This window comes from Acomys minous (assembly GCF_964271855.1).
Source record: "Acomys minous genome assembly, chromosome: 11".
NCBI lineage: Eukaryota > Metazoa > Chordata > Mammalia > Rodentia > Muridae > Acomys > Acomys minous.
In genome coordinates, this window is record NC_140492.1 from 99,661,220 (window position 1) to 99,678,815 (window position 17,596).

Below are 17,596 nucleotides of genomic sequence, written 5' to 3' on the forward strand. Positions count from 1 at the left end.
ACACACACACACACACACACACACACACACGCAGCCCTCTACTCCTGGACTGGACTCCAAGGTTAAACAGGGATCCAGGTGACTCAAAAAGCATAGTCTAAAGCATGAAGAGTAAACAGAAATCTGATTAGAATATTCCACTTGACATAACACAAAGCATCCCACAGCTGCTGCAGGAACACCTTTAATCCCAGCACTCAGAGGCAGAGGCAGGGAGTTCGAGGCCAGCCTGGTCTACAAAAGCAAGCTCCAGGACAGCCAGGGCTGTCACACAGAGAAACCTTGTCTCAAAAAACCAAAACAGCAACAACAAGAAGAAAGCAGCATCAGCACCACACCAAGGACTACACAGGATGTATGTGGCCTTACACAATCTCACCTAGATCCCTCTTTCATCACCCCACACCTATTTTACAACCCTGACAGATTGAACTGCTTACCCATTCCAAAACGCCTAACTCAGCGCTACACCCCACTTCTCCATCTACACCTAGCCCAGAATACCTTTTCTTCACATCACTCACTCCTATGCCACCTTCAAGCTGCTACTCAGAAGCCACCCCTAGGAAACTTCTGGCAACCACCCATACTGAGTGAGGTTGAGTTCCCCGGCATTCCCAAACCACATTCCTAGACATCATAATATACTGAAGTGTTTTTCCAGGCCTGTTTTCTCAAAGGTAGTGGCCTCATTTTTTGTTTTTGTTTTTTTTTTTCCACTTTTTCTACCCTGGGTCTAACACTGAGAACAGGTCCAAAAAAGGTTCTAGCCGGGTGGTAGTGGTGGGTGTGCCTTTAGTCCCAGCATCAGGAGGCAGAGGCAGGCAGATCCCTTTGAGTTCGAGGCCAGCCTCGTCTACATAGCGAGTTCCACATAACCAAGGCTGCCCAGAGAAACCCTGTCTAGAAAAACACAAAGTTATAATAAGCTGAAATACTTTTAAAATCTTTTTATTTTTATTTTTGGTTTTCCGAGACAGGGTTTCCCTGGGTAGCCTTGGTTGTCCTAGACTTGCTTTGGTAGACCAGGCTGGCTTTGAACTCACAGCGATCCGCCTCCCTCTGCCTCCCCAATGCTAAAGTCTTTTTAAAAATATGTTATTTATTGCTTTTTATGAGCATTGGTGTTTTGCCTGTATGTGTGTCTGTGTGAGGTCGTCAGGTCCTCTGAACTGAAGTTACAGCATCTGTAAGCCGCCATGTGGGTGCTGGGACCTAAACCTGGGTCCTCTGGAAGAACAGCTACCGAGCCATCTCTCCAGCCCCATTCTTTCTTTTTTTTTTTTTTTTTTTTTTCGAGACAGGGTTTCTCTGTGTTAGCCTTGGCCATCCTGGACTCACTTTGTAGACCAGGCTGGCTTCGAACTCACAGCGATCCGCCCGCCTCTGCCTCCCGAGTGCTGGGATTAAAGGCGTGCGCCACCACGCCCGGCTTCCCATTCTTTCTTATAACACGTTTCCAGCTTGATACAAACCTGTTGCCCCCAGTATAGTTCTTAAAAGAAATTCTGCGAACAATCTCCTAGACCAAAGCTTAAGTTTGAATGCAGCGGTCCTTGTTCATATCCAAAGCCCCACTAGGGGCCTAACGGAAGTTGCTATTTGTAAATTTTTAGCATGGCTGTCCCCCAAAGCTCTAATCCCACCCACAAGCCCTCCCACCCCCGCCTGCAGACGGACATTTCCACTCAAAACCACAGAAAGCCAAGACCAACAGTACTCAAGCCCTAATGGCGGTCGTCGGTCACCTTCTCCAAAGCAGCTCCTCATCTTCCAGTTCGTTCTCTGTCACGGACCCCTCAATCACGGTTTCATCACTGTCGCAATCTGAAGCCTGGGCACCTTTCTCCATCTTTCGCCTTCACTCAAGGGTTGCAAATCTCTTCCTCTCGTTCCGCCATACCAGGACGCTTAGAGGGAAGGAGGAAACTGAAGAGTTTAAAACAAAAAAAACCCTAACAACAAAGGGAAGCCCTTCTGGGAGGCTGAGGACGCCAAAACCCACACACTCAGCGTGGCCGTCGACGCACGGGCTGCCCAGCTCTCGTGCTTGCGCGCGCCAACAGAGCGAAGCCCCGTGACGCACGAACGTCAGCACGCAATCCCAGGCGCCCGCCAGGCCCAGGGGCCCAGGCCCCGCCCCTAGAACCTGAGGCCCCGCCCTCCAGATCCTGAGGCCCCGCCCCAGCTCCCAGGCCCCACCCACGGCTCGCTGAGACTACTAAGGGGCTTCCTTGAGTAGTACGGTCAGTGCTGAGACTCTTTCACCAGGGCATGGCCGGCCTCCAAGGCCGGTTTGCATAGTTTGCTAATACTTCTCATTCGACTATCTACACCTTTCCGCCTGTCCGAGAGGCCTCAGCTCCAGAATATCCTGACGCCACAATGCAAAGACTCCTAGGGTTTCTTTTTCTCCCCTCCTCCTCCTGCTCCTCCTCCTCCTCTTCCTCCTTCTCCTTCTTCTTCTTGGTTTTTGAGGCAGGGTTTCTCTGTGTAGCCCTGGCTGTCCTGGACTCGCTTTGTAGACCAGGCTGGCCTCGAACTCACAATGATCCACCTGCCTCTGCCTCCCAAATTCTGGGATTAAAGGCTTGCGCTACCGTTATCCAGTTGGCTCCTTACTTCTTAATCCCTTTAATACTACCCTTAAATGTCCCCCTAAAAGAAATGTTTATCAAAGGTTTTCTGATCCTCTAATCCAATAGACACACATTTTTTAAAATTTTGCTCACAACTCTGAAATGCAGATTGTATAGAAATTACTCCAAAATGACTCTGAAATACAGATTATATAGGGAAAGAAGTGTAAATGCTTTTCCCCTTTATCAGATGTTACAATAGTGGTGCCTGGCAACACTCAAAAATGATTATTTTCTAATGAAGAGCTAGGGTTGTTTTTTTGTTTTGTTTTGTTTTGTTTAAAGTCATTTGATGGTTTTAAAAAATTCTTTTACACCCAGGTGTGGTGGCGCGTGCCTTTAATCTCAGCACTTGGGAGGCAGAGGCAGAGGGATTTTTGTGAGTTTGAGGCCAGCTTGGTCTACAAGTGAGTCCAGGACAGTCAAGGCTACACAGAGAAACCCTGTCTCGGAGAAAAAAAAATGTTTTAATTCCCTCTGTCTCTCTGGCTCTGGTGTGGGCGTGGGGGTGGGGTTCAGAGAACAACATTACGTCATTCTAACTAGCTAAACATAATTTCCCCCCAAGTGTATTGTAATCTAAATAGCTAGACAAACTAATTGGCTAGGATATAGGCTTGGGGACTTTCCAGCTCTCCACCTTTCCAGGCGAAAGAAACATAGCAGCATGTTGCAGTCTTTAACTCTAATAGAACATCATTTCTCTTTAACCCAAGCAGAACATATATTTACCGTCTATTGTTTTATTCTAAGCAGCAAGCATTGAACCTTCCTGGCTTCAGGCACACAGAGCATGAGATCTTGAACTTAATTTCACCTTACAATCAAAATGGAGACTTGGGAGTAAAATGGCTTCTGATAGGCTAAAAAATGATAGCAGGTGTTAACAGAGGAGCCACAGTTATGCTAGGAACTAAAGTAGGTCTCAAAGGAGGGGCTGGGGAGTTGGTTAAGCAGGGGACAACAATTCAAAGTGCCTGGAAGTTTTTATGGTTCTGGAGACTGAACCTCGGGGCCTGGTGCACACTTGAGCAGTGTCTACCACTCAGCCCTGTCTGCGGCATTCTTTGTACTTTTTAAGACAAGGTGCCACAGAGTTACCTGGGATAACCTCCATGTACTCTGTAGCCCAGGATGGCTTTTAATTTGACATCCTCCTGCCTCAGTCTTATGAGTAATTGGGATTACAAGCCCCCACCACCAGGCCCAGCTTTACTTGAAGGCTTTAAATTCAAACTACGGTTACATAACACGGGAGGACATTCCAGTGAAAAAAAAGGACTATGATTGCCTGGTCATGCCCAAAGTCTTAGTGTGTGTAAACACAATGATGTTGGCACAGCCACATAACCGGTCAAGAGACACATCACTGTGAGTATCCACATGCCATGTGAAGGCTTAAAGAGGCAGAACAAGACTGAGTTTTTTTTCTAGCCCTGGAATTTTTACTGGGATGTCTGTGTGTCTGTGTATCTGTATGTCTGTGTGTGTCTGTGTGTCTCTGTGTCTGTGTCTGAGTGTGTTAGTTTTTTTGTCAAATAAGTGGGTGAAACTATGGCTTTCTGATGCCCCAATTCTGTTTTCACTCCTTGTAGTGGGCTTGTCAACACTGCCTCTTGTGTTTATGGCTAGATTAAGTTTATGTTTCACTGGTAGAAACCACCAGGCTGGTGTTTGTCTTTTAAGTTAAGGGAAACATTCCTCGTAAGAATCAAGAATAAAAAATAAAATAAAAATAAAAATAAATGGGCTAGAGAGATGGCTCAGCGGTTAAGAGCGTTGACTGCTTTTCCAGAGCTCCTGAGTTCAATTCCCAGCAACCACATGGTGGCTCACAACCATCTATAATGTCATCTGATGCCCTCTTCTGGCCTGCAGGGCTACAAGCAGGCAGAGCACTGTATACATAATAAATAAATAAATCTTTTTTTTTTAAACAGAATTAAGAGTAAACAAAATAATAAATATGCACAGATCTAGACCTCCATTCTCTTCTTTTTTCTTCTTTTATTTCATGTTTTGGCACATATATTTAAATTATGACATGTAAGTAGAAAAATTACATACAGCAAGAAGAACCACGAAGCAGTCAGGGATACGAATACTACAATCTAGGTGTTTGGGATAATTGCATTTGGCAGCCTTGTAGAAATAATCTTTCCTATCTTGGTGAGTCTAAAATTCTGAATGAGAATCAGAATCTATCATATCTCATCTCTGCCAGCTCAAAACTTCTATCTAGACCTAAAAACATCTTAACCCCTACATAGCTAAGGTTAACTGTAAGACTAAACTATCTTGTTTTTACCCAATCAGAGGCTTGAGAAGGAATGAAACTTAGTTACCTGAGTGAACCGGAAGTGCAGGTTAGCAGCTTCCAACATGAGAAGGAAATGGGGGAAAAAAAAGTGACAGAGACAGTTTGCTGCCTGAACAGTCACCCAAAACTCTCTATAACATTGGAGCATCATCCTCAGCCTTCTGGCCCAATATAGCTGACAGACATATTTGTGAGACAGGAACTACTGAGGACTTGCTTACCCTGTCTTGCCAGAGTTTGGCCATCGACTCTGCCTGTATCCAAGTTTGCCCATTTTAAGGCAGAATTCTGTCTGTGGCAGAAACAACGATGATTTGCCCAGTGGCTTGTTTGCCCCATCTGAAGCCAGCTCCATAAGGAGGTTCTTTGATGCTCATCATCTTCTTGGGTAGGCTGGGTATTGCTCCATTCTCTTCTTAATCCAATGTCATTTGTGTTAAAACGACGTGTAAATTCCTACCTATTCTCCTGCTCATCCACACTTTTGCTCACTCAGCTCCATGCTCACAGCTGGGCAGGGGGAAACGCATACCCAACAAAGGGGGACTCTAGATGCCCTAAAGCTGTAGCTGACTTCCCACTGACAGCAGCCTGTGTTCCTAATAACTTAAGCTCTGTAGAAAATGTGTGTGTGTCTGAAGTAAACATTCTCTCTCAAAGCTTTCTCCTATGGTAGAAAGGTGTCTTGTTTAGTCCCCTCCCCCTGTTTTTTAAATGAGAGTTAGCAATATTTGAAGCACAAAGAAGAAATAACAGAGACAAACCTCCAGGAAAAACACCAGTCATAGTTTAAAGAAAAATAATACCTTAAAAAAAAAAAAAAGATTTATTATAGTGTTCTGCCTGCATGTACACCTGCAGGCCAGAAGAGGGCACCAGATCTCATTATAGCTGGTTGTGAGTCACCAGGTGGTTGCTGGGAATTGAACTCAGGACCTTCAGAAGAACAGACAGTGTTCTTAACCTCTGAGCCATCTCTCCAGCCCCCCAAAACAATACTTTTTAAAGTGAGGTTCGGGGTCTCAGTGTAAGGCAGGAAAGGATGAACAGGGCACCTGTGCAGGAACCTGTGCTGCCTTGCAATTCAAACTGCTATAGGGGAAGGTAGACAAGCTGAGTCAAGAGAACTGAGCCCTCCAGGGACCCATGCCTTGTAGGGATGATAGGAGCCAGGTCCTCCAATAGGGACTGGGAAGAACTGGATCTCAGCTTTTTAGTTCGGATTAAATTGAGTCTATTAAAACGCATCAAATACATAAAATCTGGTATTCACAACAACCGTTGACCACTCCTGGGAGTTGCTGAGTACTGTTTATTATAAAATTAATAAAGGGACAGATAAAGCACTTATCCCACCTTTCCTATCAAATCTTTATTTTAGGATAACCACAGTTGATGGAGGAAGGGTCTTGTTGTGTGAAAGAAATAAAATTCTGATGGTTCATCTCCAAAGGTGTCTTGGGCCACCATATGTCCAGCTATGGATGAACAGAAAACACTAGGTTCTTGTAAATGCTTGTTAGTCTACCTCTTCCTCCTCGTAAACAAAAATAGTAGTAGTAGTAGTAGTAGTAGTAATAATAAGCTAGACATTTGGAGTAGAAAATCACTAACAGCCAAGCTTGCCTGAAAGGTTATGTACCTGATAAGATTTAAAACAAACAGGATGTAAGATGTAGTCATGAACCCACACATGACTTTTTTTGGTTGAGGAAAGGACACACTCTGCCCACAGAGGGAATGGGAAGACCCATCTGAGGTGTAAAGTTATACCTCCTGATTGCCCAGTTAACGAGGAAGCGGAGGAAGAAGACCATGAGTCCAGGGCTTACAAACTACTCTCTGTGCCCAACCAGTATGGCTGCCATGTCTGACTTCACACAGTTGTAAAACAAACTGCTTGTCAGTGGTCCTCTGACGAGCCAATGTTGTTATGATGACCTAAGGACCTTGGTATCTCTCACAGTGGCCCACAGTGCATAGCCATCCTGGGACGTATGGGCCTTGGGGTTATAGGATTGCCTCAGTGGATATGAGGTTTTCTGTGCACAGACCTCAGAACCAAAATTCAGGCTCCCCAGCTTCCACACAAAAGCCTGGTGGCTACAGTTTGCCTGCAATCCCAGTGCTCAAGGGGCACAAGTAGAGGATTCTACTGGGCAGGCTGAATCGGTGAGCTGCAGGTTAACTGAGGAGGGACCCTGTCTTGGTAAATAAGGTGCAATGTGATTAAGGAAGATGCCAGACACCAACTTCTGGCTACACACACACACACACACACACACACACACACACACACACCCCTTAGGTATGTCCGCAGACACGCAAACATACATACACACTCATCAGCATCACATATGCACTCATATATACACAGAAATGAGCAAGAAACCTTGCCTCAAAAACCAAACAATGCTTAAAAAAACAAAATGACTTTTTTTTTTAATGCTGAAATTTAAAAAGTAATAGAAGAGGCCATGGCAGAATGTCCGAGAATTGAGGAATAAAAATGCAGCATTCTTAGGATGCTAACACAGATTTTTGTCGGCTAATTTGAAAAGTTTGACCAATTCGTCTCACTGGCCCATCTAAGCAACTCACACTCACTGATGGCCTCAAAGCTGAGATGCTTGCTTATATTTCTGTCTCTTCCCATCTCTCCTCTCTCTGCACCCATCTTCCCCACTTTATAGGAATAACTGATTAAAACACATGGGTGGTTTTTTTTTTATTAAAAGAAACTGACAATAACTCAGAAAAGAAATACTTATTAAAATAGCCAATGAAGTGTTTGTCGGCTGACTTATTTAATCTATTTGCTTGGGAGGGAAAAGTCTGATCAACTCTGCACAGACAATGCTATGATAATGTAGAGGAAATAAGAGCTCTCATATATTCTTGGGAAAAGAAGAGAAGAGATTCATTTGATTTAAAAAATAAAAATAAAAAGAATAAATTAGCAATGTCTACCAAAATCTTTCACGCGTTCACACACTAAGGGGTATTGTCTTTCCACTCTCTCGGGAATCCATTCCTATGCCGCCATCACAGCTGCTAACTTGAAGAAGCCAGAAGCGTCCACAAGGTCCAGCAGTGAAGGATGACTTGGCTTGGGGTACCCTGCTGCCACTGAAGCAAGTGAAACACAGCTGCAGCTTGAACATTATCGCCCTGTGGCTTCGTTTATAGATTAACCACAGCGATAGCTCTGGGATTTCTTGTACAGAAGCTCAAGTGATGGTCCCCCTGAGAATGTGGCTATGTTTGATTGACAGATACGGGTTCTGGCTTATGCGTGACAGAACGCATCCAGAGCTTGACTTGTGGCTTGTTTCAGAAGGCTAAGAAAATAATAAGAGAGTGTGATAAGACCCTCTACATGAGACACTCTGCAGCCAACCCTGCTGCTGCAGAAAAGCATAACTTTCCCACTGCTGCTTTTTGTTTTAGAATAATTTACATATAAACAAACACACAAACCTTTACTGTTCATCTCAATGTGTGTGTGTATGTGTGAGAAAGTCATTATATATTTCTTAATATAACACACATAATACTACAGGAAAGAATAGGAGTTTTAGGTGGAGAAAAAGTGGTATGCAAGCTTTTTTTTTTTTTTCAGCTGAATTGGTCAAGCCTGGCTTGGTGGCACACACCTTTAATCCCAGCACTCAGGAGGCAGAGGCAGGCAGATCTCTGTGAGTTCAAAGCCAGCCTGGTCTACCAAGCAAGTCCAGGAGAGCCAGGGCTACACAGAGAACCCCTGTCTCAAAAAAGAAAATAAGAGAGTTGGTCAAGCATGGGGGAACACACCTGTAATCCTAGCACCCAGGAGATAGAGGCAGGGTGGGGAGGTGGCACTAGAGAGATGATTCAATGATTAAAAAAGTGTTATGGGTTCAGGGATAGCTGCACATTGACCACTCAAACACCAGGCTCAGACTCAGACTGATGAAAGTTTATTGAACAATGAACAAAAACTGACCATTCAGGGCCATAATCTGAGCTCAGGAGCCAGTTATGACACTGGTCTGTCTCTAAGGCAGGCTTTTTATTTAAAAACAACACAAAACAAAACAAAACAAAAAACTCTAACCAGGTAGCCAGGTGGGAAGCAAGGGGGAAGGCAGCATTACCTAATTTTGATTAGCCAAGCACAAGAAGAATCAATTTTGTTCCAAGCAGGATGTATCCAGGTGGCTAGACAAAGCATTTTAAGCTGATTGACTAGGATATAGGCCTGGGGACTTTTTATTTCCCCATCCTTCTGGGAGAAAGGAACATAACAAGATATTGTGGCTTTGTTTAAGTAAAACATAAATCATTAATTCAAGCAGAATGTTCAACAGGTATTGAGTTGTGAGTAAAAGGCTGTTCAAGCTCCCAGGCAGGTACAGCCAGAGAACCGGAACTTAACTTTACCTCATGATCAAAATGGAGACCTGGGAGACAAAATGGCTTCTGGTATGCTAAAAGAGACAACAGTTATTAACAGAGGAGCCACACTTGTGCTAGAAACTAAAGTAGGTCCCAATAGAAGGCCTATAAAGTTTAAGCAAGTTACAACAAAAGCAGTTACAGCTCTCCCTGAGGGCGTAAGTTCAGTTCCCAGCATCCACGTCAGGCAGCTTGAAACCACATGTCATTCTAGATCTGGGTAGATCTGAAGCATCTGGCTCTTTTGGGCACCTGAACTCATGGGCAGACCACCACATATATGCACACATAGTTAAAATAATAACAATACATATTTTTTTAAAGGTAGAGAAAGGTAGATCAGAAATTCAAGGACATCCCTGGCTACATAGACATTTTGCAGCCAGTCTGTCTAAATAAAGGAGGAGGAAGAGGAAAAGGAAAATTGATATAAGTAAATAATATATAACAAAACCCTGAAGTTTAATAGTTTCTGGACCAATGAAATTACCAACTGAGCAACCTCCATTGTGTATAACTAAAACAACCATGTAAATATATTTATATTAATATAACTGTGTGTCTGCTGATACAGGAAAAGGAACAAAACCAAAAGAGCTTAATCATAGTTTCAATGTCAGGCAATGCAAAGCAATAATTGTGTGTGTGTGTGTGTGTATGTATATATGTATATATACATATATATGCATATATATATATACACAGAGAGAGAGAGGGAGAAGGAGAGAGAGAGAGAAAGAGAGAGAGAGAGAGAGAGAGAGAAGTCATGCATCATCCAAGGACAGGCAGTACTGAGAAATGTGCTTGCTGCTAGGAGATGTATTTCATCACTTTGCAAACATCACAGGATGTCCTTGCACAAGCCAAGATGGTACAGGTCAGTCCCTTCACACGGCCTCTTGGTGTAATGAAGACTCAGCAATCAGAAGATGTATGAGTGTCCAGCGGCTGGAGAGGTTGCCAGCAGTTCTTGGCACTCCTTTGCATGGAGGAGCATGGGATTCTGTCTTCATCACATACTGGCATTGTCTCTGTGTCTCTCTTCTAAGATAACCAAGTATATTACACTAGAGACCAACCCTGCCTTCCTTCAGGCTCCTTTTGACATGCTATAACCACAACAGCTCTATTTGTCCCAGAGAGATTCCATCTGAAGATTCCAGAAAGAACACCATTCAAGCCAGCAGATTGCTCCTTATTTTTAATGAGAGTGTGCTTAAGCCAAAGTCATAAAGATGTGATTTCCTCAGGAGTTATGAAGACACTGGGTATGGTGGCACAAGCCTTCAAGCCCAGCACTCAGGAGGCAGAGGCTAACAGATCTCAGTGAGATTGTCTACATAGTGAAACGCTGTCTCAAAAAATAAAAGTACAGTAATGTATAATATCCCAGACTTTCACATTCACTCACCTGTCATCCACCAACTCACGAAGGGCAGCTTCTAGGCCGGAAGATCCATCTATGGTGAATGTACTACATAGATTTGCCATTTTGTACCTTTATATTTTGTATTTTTTACTGCGCTTTTCTATGTTTAGACACACAAGTAGGTTCCTTACGGCATTCAGTACAATCATGTGCCCCATACAGGTTTGAGGCCTTGACATATATTATAGCATAAAATCTAGGTTTTAATACAGACACTCTTTGATATTTGTGCAAGGATGAAATGCCCTGAGGGTGCTTTTCTTGGCCTGTATCTCCACCAGACTGACCATTGTGGCACAGGCAGTAAAAGCCATAAAGCCAAAACTGGTTCTCAGTGTTTCCTAGCAAAGAGCAATAAAATATGAAGGGAGGGCAGAGTTGAGACCTAGTTAATCAGCTACAAGCTAGTTACATAAGTAAAGACTAAACATTCAATCAATGTTGGCAGGCCATGGCTGGGACGGGTAAAAGATGAGCCATGCAATTAATGATGACTATAAATCCAACTAGCGTGGGTATTATGGTCTGATTTGTCATCCTTCCAGAACTCCGACACTCGTTTCACCTAATGGTCTTCTTTTTGCCTGGCCTGTTTCAGCTTTCCACCTTGTACGCACTCTCTCTAATGTAATGCCAGTGTTTAATTGACTGGTGCAATGCCTCATGTCCCTCTCGCAGAATTGAAATTTCCAAAATGGATTTTACACGTTATGATTTCCTGGTTCCATTTTGGTTTCAACTCTCTTAACTAACCACAGACCCTAAGTGGGAGAGGCAGAGAAAGAAAGGCAGGAAAGCCCACGACATGGTTGGTGCTGGCTTGTGAGAACAAGTGTTAGGTTTCAAAGGTGTTTCATCAATTTTATGTAACAACATAAAGTCAGCTGCTACATATATTCCTTAAAGTATATAAGCTTATAATTAAGTAAATCACATTAAAGAAAATTGCACTATACATAAAATACTCATTAGTTAACTTTTAGTTTTTTTTTTACACATTCTGCTATAAAATCAGTAGAATAAAAAAAAAGGAAATAAGAGGTCATGATGTATAGAATACATCTGCTACATAAATTATATATATAATGTATAATATGACAGACTCTTCGAATGCTGCAAATCTTAGCTTTCCCCCTAACAAAGACTCTGTACTTGGCCAAACTGCAGCCATGCTTTTCAACCCCGGGACCTATAGTGATGTTCCTTCAAACCCAGAGGTTTTGCAAAGATCTCAGATAAGTGAGCATAGCAAAAAAATCTCCAACCCTAGATACCTGACCACTCTCAACATCTGATCTAGCTCCTCTTCCTTCCTCCATCTCCCCACAGATATGTCCTATCCCTTTGGCCTATATATGCAGTACAAATCTATTGCGGCTGGAGAGATGGCTCAGAGGTTAAGAGCACTGCCAGCCCTTCCAAAGGTCCTGAGTTCAATTCCCAGCAACCACATGGTGGCTCACAATCATCTATAATATGATCTAATGCCCTCTTCTGGCCTGCAGGTAGAGAATTGTATATGTATTAAAAATTAAATCTTAAAAAAAATCTAGTGCATCATGATCTCCCTTACTCCTGCTATTTTAGCTCTTAATAATGTTACACACACACACACACACACACACACACACTCTCTCTCTCTCACACACACACATACCACACATTTAGCTATCATGTCCCACTATCCATGCCAACTAAAACACACATCTGAGCTCAACCTCTGCTCTCCACCCTTAGAACCTGTTGCAAAGACACCAGTGCCTATCAGAAAGAAAAAAAAATTCTTTTCCATGCACAATATTGTAGCAAGTGTGATTAATGATTTTTTTTTAACCCAGTCCATCTCCACCTGGAGATGACTGGCAACCCAACATTACCAATGAATTTCTGAGTACTTTTATCCAGCGGCATCTGTGTATTCCTGGGGCCTGCCATTATTTTCAGGTTGATTTGTAAGAATTGCGGCGGCTTGACTCGCCTCTGGTATCTGGCACACACTTCCGTTCCCTTCATCTGGGAGGACGGAGCCTATTCACATGCCTCCTTTTTCTCTGGAACACAGAGTCCAGAAGTCGATTTATTTCCTCTCTGCTGAGGTCTGCTCGCTCTTTGTATCCTCTGGTCTGGATTTTACCAGGCTGGCTCCCTTTTGAGCATAGCCTGTACCTAGTTCATGAAAACACTTTTTGCCCGAACAAATTCTAATAGTGCACCTTGGCCACTCCCTTTGCCCTACTGTCAGAGCCAGTCACTCTGTACCCATTTATCTCCCCAAGTATAAACCAGACATCAGCCTTCTATGACCTTAAGTGCAAAGGACACATGGCAAGCCTTCAAGAAGTCCCTCTGAAGTGCTTTCTAAACGCGGATTAAAAAAAAAAAAAAAGAATCGAGTCACAGCCCACCAGCTGCGCTCTCAAAAGAAAGCATCGAATCATTGGCCCCCCGCACATCATCCTTTCTCTGACATTTAGCATCCTAAGTGTGGATGATCACCGCTGGCCATACTGTAGTAAATGCCTATGGGTGGTTGACGTACAGTTGATTATAAAGTATAATTAGCTATTGTTCTCACCTTATTAAAAAAAAACTTTCAATTTAACGTAAGATGCTGTTATTAATTCAGGATTAGAAAAGGATCCTTGGGGCCAGCAAGACAGCTCTGCTGGTAAGGAGGGGGTGGTGGAAGGAGAGAGAGCCAAGTGCAGCGAGTTGTCCTTTGACCTGTACAAGTATGTGCTGGCATGTGCAAGCCCCTCCCCATAAGTAAGTAAGTAAACAAACAAACAAATAAATTTAAAAGTTAAGAATAAAGGATTTATTGAGCCATCAAATTACCACACCAAAAAGATGGAAGTAAAATAGCAAAATTAAGAATTTGCCTTAATCCAAACACACAATACTCTTTTGCAATTGGAAGGAAGATACTTAAAATATGTATAACTAGGAAAAGATTAGAATCTAGAATATAAAGAATACCTAAATATCAATAAGAAACATATTAGTTATCCAATTTCAGAGGGTTTACATAGGCATTTTAAAGAAGAAAATAAGACTGGAACCATATAAAGAGGAGGAAGGGTATGGGGCTGGAGAAATAGCTAAGCAGTTGAGGCAACTGGCTGCTCTACCAAAGGATCTAGGTTTAATTTCCAGCACAGATAGTGAGTCACATACAACTGTCTATAGCTCCAGTTCCAAGAGATCAGACACCCCCTCTCCCGGTATCTTCCAGCACCAGGCATGCAAGTGGTGCCAAACATATGTGCAGGCAAAACATCCACATTCGTACAATTAATTATTCTAAAGGTCCAAAAAATGCCATGCAGTTAATTTCTTTTTTTTTAAAATATCTATTTATTTATTTATACAGTATTCTGCCCGCATGTGTGCCTGCACACCAGAAGAGGACCGAGATCACATTATAGATGGTTGTGAGCCACCATGTGGTTGCTGGGAATTGAACTCAGGACCTTTGGATGAACAGACAGTGCTCTTAACCTTTGAGCCATCTCTCCAGCCCCATGCAGTTAATTTAAAGCCATCATGAGATGCAATGACAGACTCAGCAGATTCGCAGACATGTAAAACTTAGGAACCACGAGGTGCTCGTGAAGAAGAGAGCAGGAGGAACTGGCGTTTGTCACTAGCAAGAGTCTAAGTTCATACAAACACTGTGAGAACAAGTTTGGCAGTTGTTATTTGTCACGACCCCTCCAGTGGAGTCTGTGTGACAAACGTCACCCAGAACCCGAGGCAACAACCCCTATTCAAGGGAGAGCCTCCTGGAAATGGATCTGATGTTCTTGCCAGGAGTAACTAATTGCAGCCCCCCCCTTCTTTTTTTTTTTTTAATCACTCATTGTTTTGGGAATATTCTGACTGTTTTCTTTTTCTGCCTTTGTTTCTACTTTTCTTATCAAAGAACTTTTCAGACATAACTGTGTAGCTAGGCGGCCCTTGACTTGAAACTGCAGCCAAGGGTCATTCAGTCAAGTTTACCACTAAGTTCCGTTCCACTTGTTAATAAAAACATGGCTAAGAATTAGTCACCAGTGAATAGTTCATATTATGACTTACAAATAATGTGTTTGAGTAAAACTTCAGATAGTGGCGGATGAGCTAAGAAAACAAACTGCCTTGACTCACAGATGTTTGGCACAATGAGAAAACACTGACCTTTGATAAAGAGGGCAACTGCACTGATACCAATCTAGCGACTTATGAATGACTGTTCAAGATTGGTGACAATAATTACACTGCATCCTGTATTTTTGAATTGTATTGAAAAACAATGTAACCACGAGAAACACCCCGTTTTAAAATGTGTATATAAACCCGGCTTGCTTGTCCCCAAAATACACTCAGACGCAGACTCAATCCTGACTTTTGTCTCTGTCACTTGCCTATCTTCTGCCCACCGACGCTGCAAGAACTTCTGACCCCAAGGGCCTATACCCGACTGAGGTGTCCACGGCAGTTACTAAGTAAAACAGACATCCTATTCACCTATAATCCTACTCCTAAAGAGTTGCCTACACATTAGCACCAAGACACACACATAACACTGCTTACAATTGCCTAGAAACATAGATAATCCAATTGTCTCACTATGAGGGAGTAAGCCTAACTGTTCATCCAGAGAATCATACCAGTGAGGTACTTTATGGGTAGTCTATCTCACAACTAAGAGGGAAAAAGAAAAATGAAGAATCAACATCAGTGAATTTTACAAAGTGTCTTAACAAAAATACAGAGCTCTGAACAATATATTATTTAAGACCCATTTGTATATGGCAAAACTTGAAATAAAAATAAGTTAAAAACAACAACAACAACAACAACAACACAAGCTTGAAGATGGTGCACATCTGCAACCCCAGCACTTGGGAGACAGAAGTGGGTGGATCGCTGTGAGTTCGAGGCCAGCCTGGTCTACAAAGTGAGTCCAGGACAGGCAAGACTACACCTTGGCTCCAAAAACCAAAAGAAAAGGAGGAGGAGGAGGAGGAGGAGGAGGAGGAGGAGGAGGAGGAGGAGGAGGAGGAGGTGACCACCAAACCAAACCAATAAAACTCCATGCCGGCAATGACCTCTCTGGGAGAAGCCGACGATGCAGTGTGGATAAGACTTCTCACAAAGACTCAAAAACACTGATGACACCATGTCTTGAGCTTTGTAGTACATCGCAAGTGTTTATTTTGTTGCTATCTTCATAGCTTACATAGAATGAAGTTATAAATACAATATGTAATTAACATCCTGTGCTACATATGTCATTTATGTGTCATAAAATTACAATTGGTACTGTATAATTATAATTGGCATAGAACATACTGACTACTACATATTTATAAATTGAAAATAGTAATGTATCGTATGATATATACCGCAGTATTTTCTATCATGCTATATGTAATATGTGGAATATAATTATTGCTTATAATAATATATGTAAGCCAGGCGGAAGTGGCACATGCCTTTAATCCCAGCACTCAGGAGGCAGAAGCAGGCAGATTGCTGTGAGTTTGAGGCCGGCCTGGTCTACAAAGTGAGTCCAGGACAGCCAAGGCTACACAGAGAAATCCTATCTCGAAAAACCAAAACCAAAACCCAAAAATATATGTAATATATTATGCTCAGTGCTCTGTATAGTGGTAATGCTGTGGATACTTTCTACATCTCTCTAATGGCCTAACGGTAGTATAATACAACTGAATCTTGGTCACTGGCACTCACTGTGTCACATATAACTATACATTTCTTCCTCTATATCTACCTCATAGTATTTGCATATAAATATGCACATCTTCCTCTAGACTCTAACTCCTCCCTAAATTACAAATGACGCCTGATACAATGAAAGTGCTGTATAAACAGTTGCGGTTCTGTATTGTTTAAGGGTACATATGGGTAGTAAGCCTTTATGTATCCAGCACAGGCACAATATTTCTTCCAAAAAATAAAAAATAAATAAAAGTTTTATGTAGCTCAGCTAACCTGGAACTCAGGGATTTGTCATTTCTGCCTCTCAAGTGCTAGGATTAAAAGCATGCACCGCCATACCTGGAATTTCCAGATATTTTAAGATCAAGATTGACCAAATCCATGGGATAAGAACTCACAGACAAAGGGGGTCAGCTGCACTTGCAGAAAACAGTGATTTTTAAAATAAATAAAAATTTAAAATGAGAATACCCGAGCGGTGACGCACGTCTTTAATCCCAGCATTCAGGAGGAATGGGCTGATTGATCTCTGTGAGTTGGGGGCCATCCTGGTCTACAAAGTAAGTCCAGGACAGCCAAGGTTGCACAGAGAAACACTGTCTCAAAATGCCTCCCCCACCCGCCAAATCCGAGTACTCAGAATGGTGGCCCTGATTTCTGTTTAAGTTTTGGTTCGCATACAAAATAAAGGATTTTAAAAAAATGTTTTATTCATTTATTATGATGTATACAGTGCTCTGCCTGCATGTACCCCTGCAGGCCAGAAGAGGGCACCAGATCACATTATAGATGGTTGTGAGCCACCGTGTGGTTGCTGGGACTTGAACTCAGGACCTCGGGCAGAGCAGTCAGTACTCTTAACCTGTGAGCCAGCTCTCCAGCCCAAAAGTAAAGGATTTTGTTCTGACATTCTCATACATACATCACTGTACCTTGCTCCTGTCCTCACCTCAATATTCTTCTTCAACTCTACTCCCATCCCTTTCCTCCCCTCAAATAATAATCCCTCTGTTGATTTCAGGGTGTATGTGTGTGTGTGTGTGT

At 42.6% G+C, this 17,596-nt stretch overlaps 1 protein-coding gene across 4 annotated transcripts in view; it reads right to left on the bottom strand.

The window, feature by feature from the left end:
* ANKRD31 (ankyrin repeat domain 31) overlaps positions 1 to 17,596 on the bottom strand; it is a 174,088-nt gene that overhangs the window by 137,729 nt on the left and 18,763 nt on the right. For 3 of the 4 annotated variants that reach the window (XM_084802698.1, XM_084802697.1, XM_084802695.1), the window contains exon 1: positions 1,749 to 2,071. In XM_084802698.1, coding sequence (XP_084658824.1) covers positions 1,749 to 1,852 — 104 coding nt within the window. In that variant the 5' untranslated portion in view covers positions 1,853 to 2,071. Of the gene's footprint in view, positions 1 to 1,748; positions 2,072 to 17,596 lie in introns of those variants that run through there. The other variant, XM_084802696.1, reaches the window with a different exon arrangement.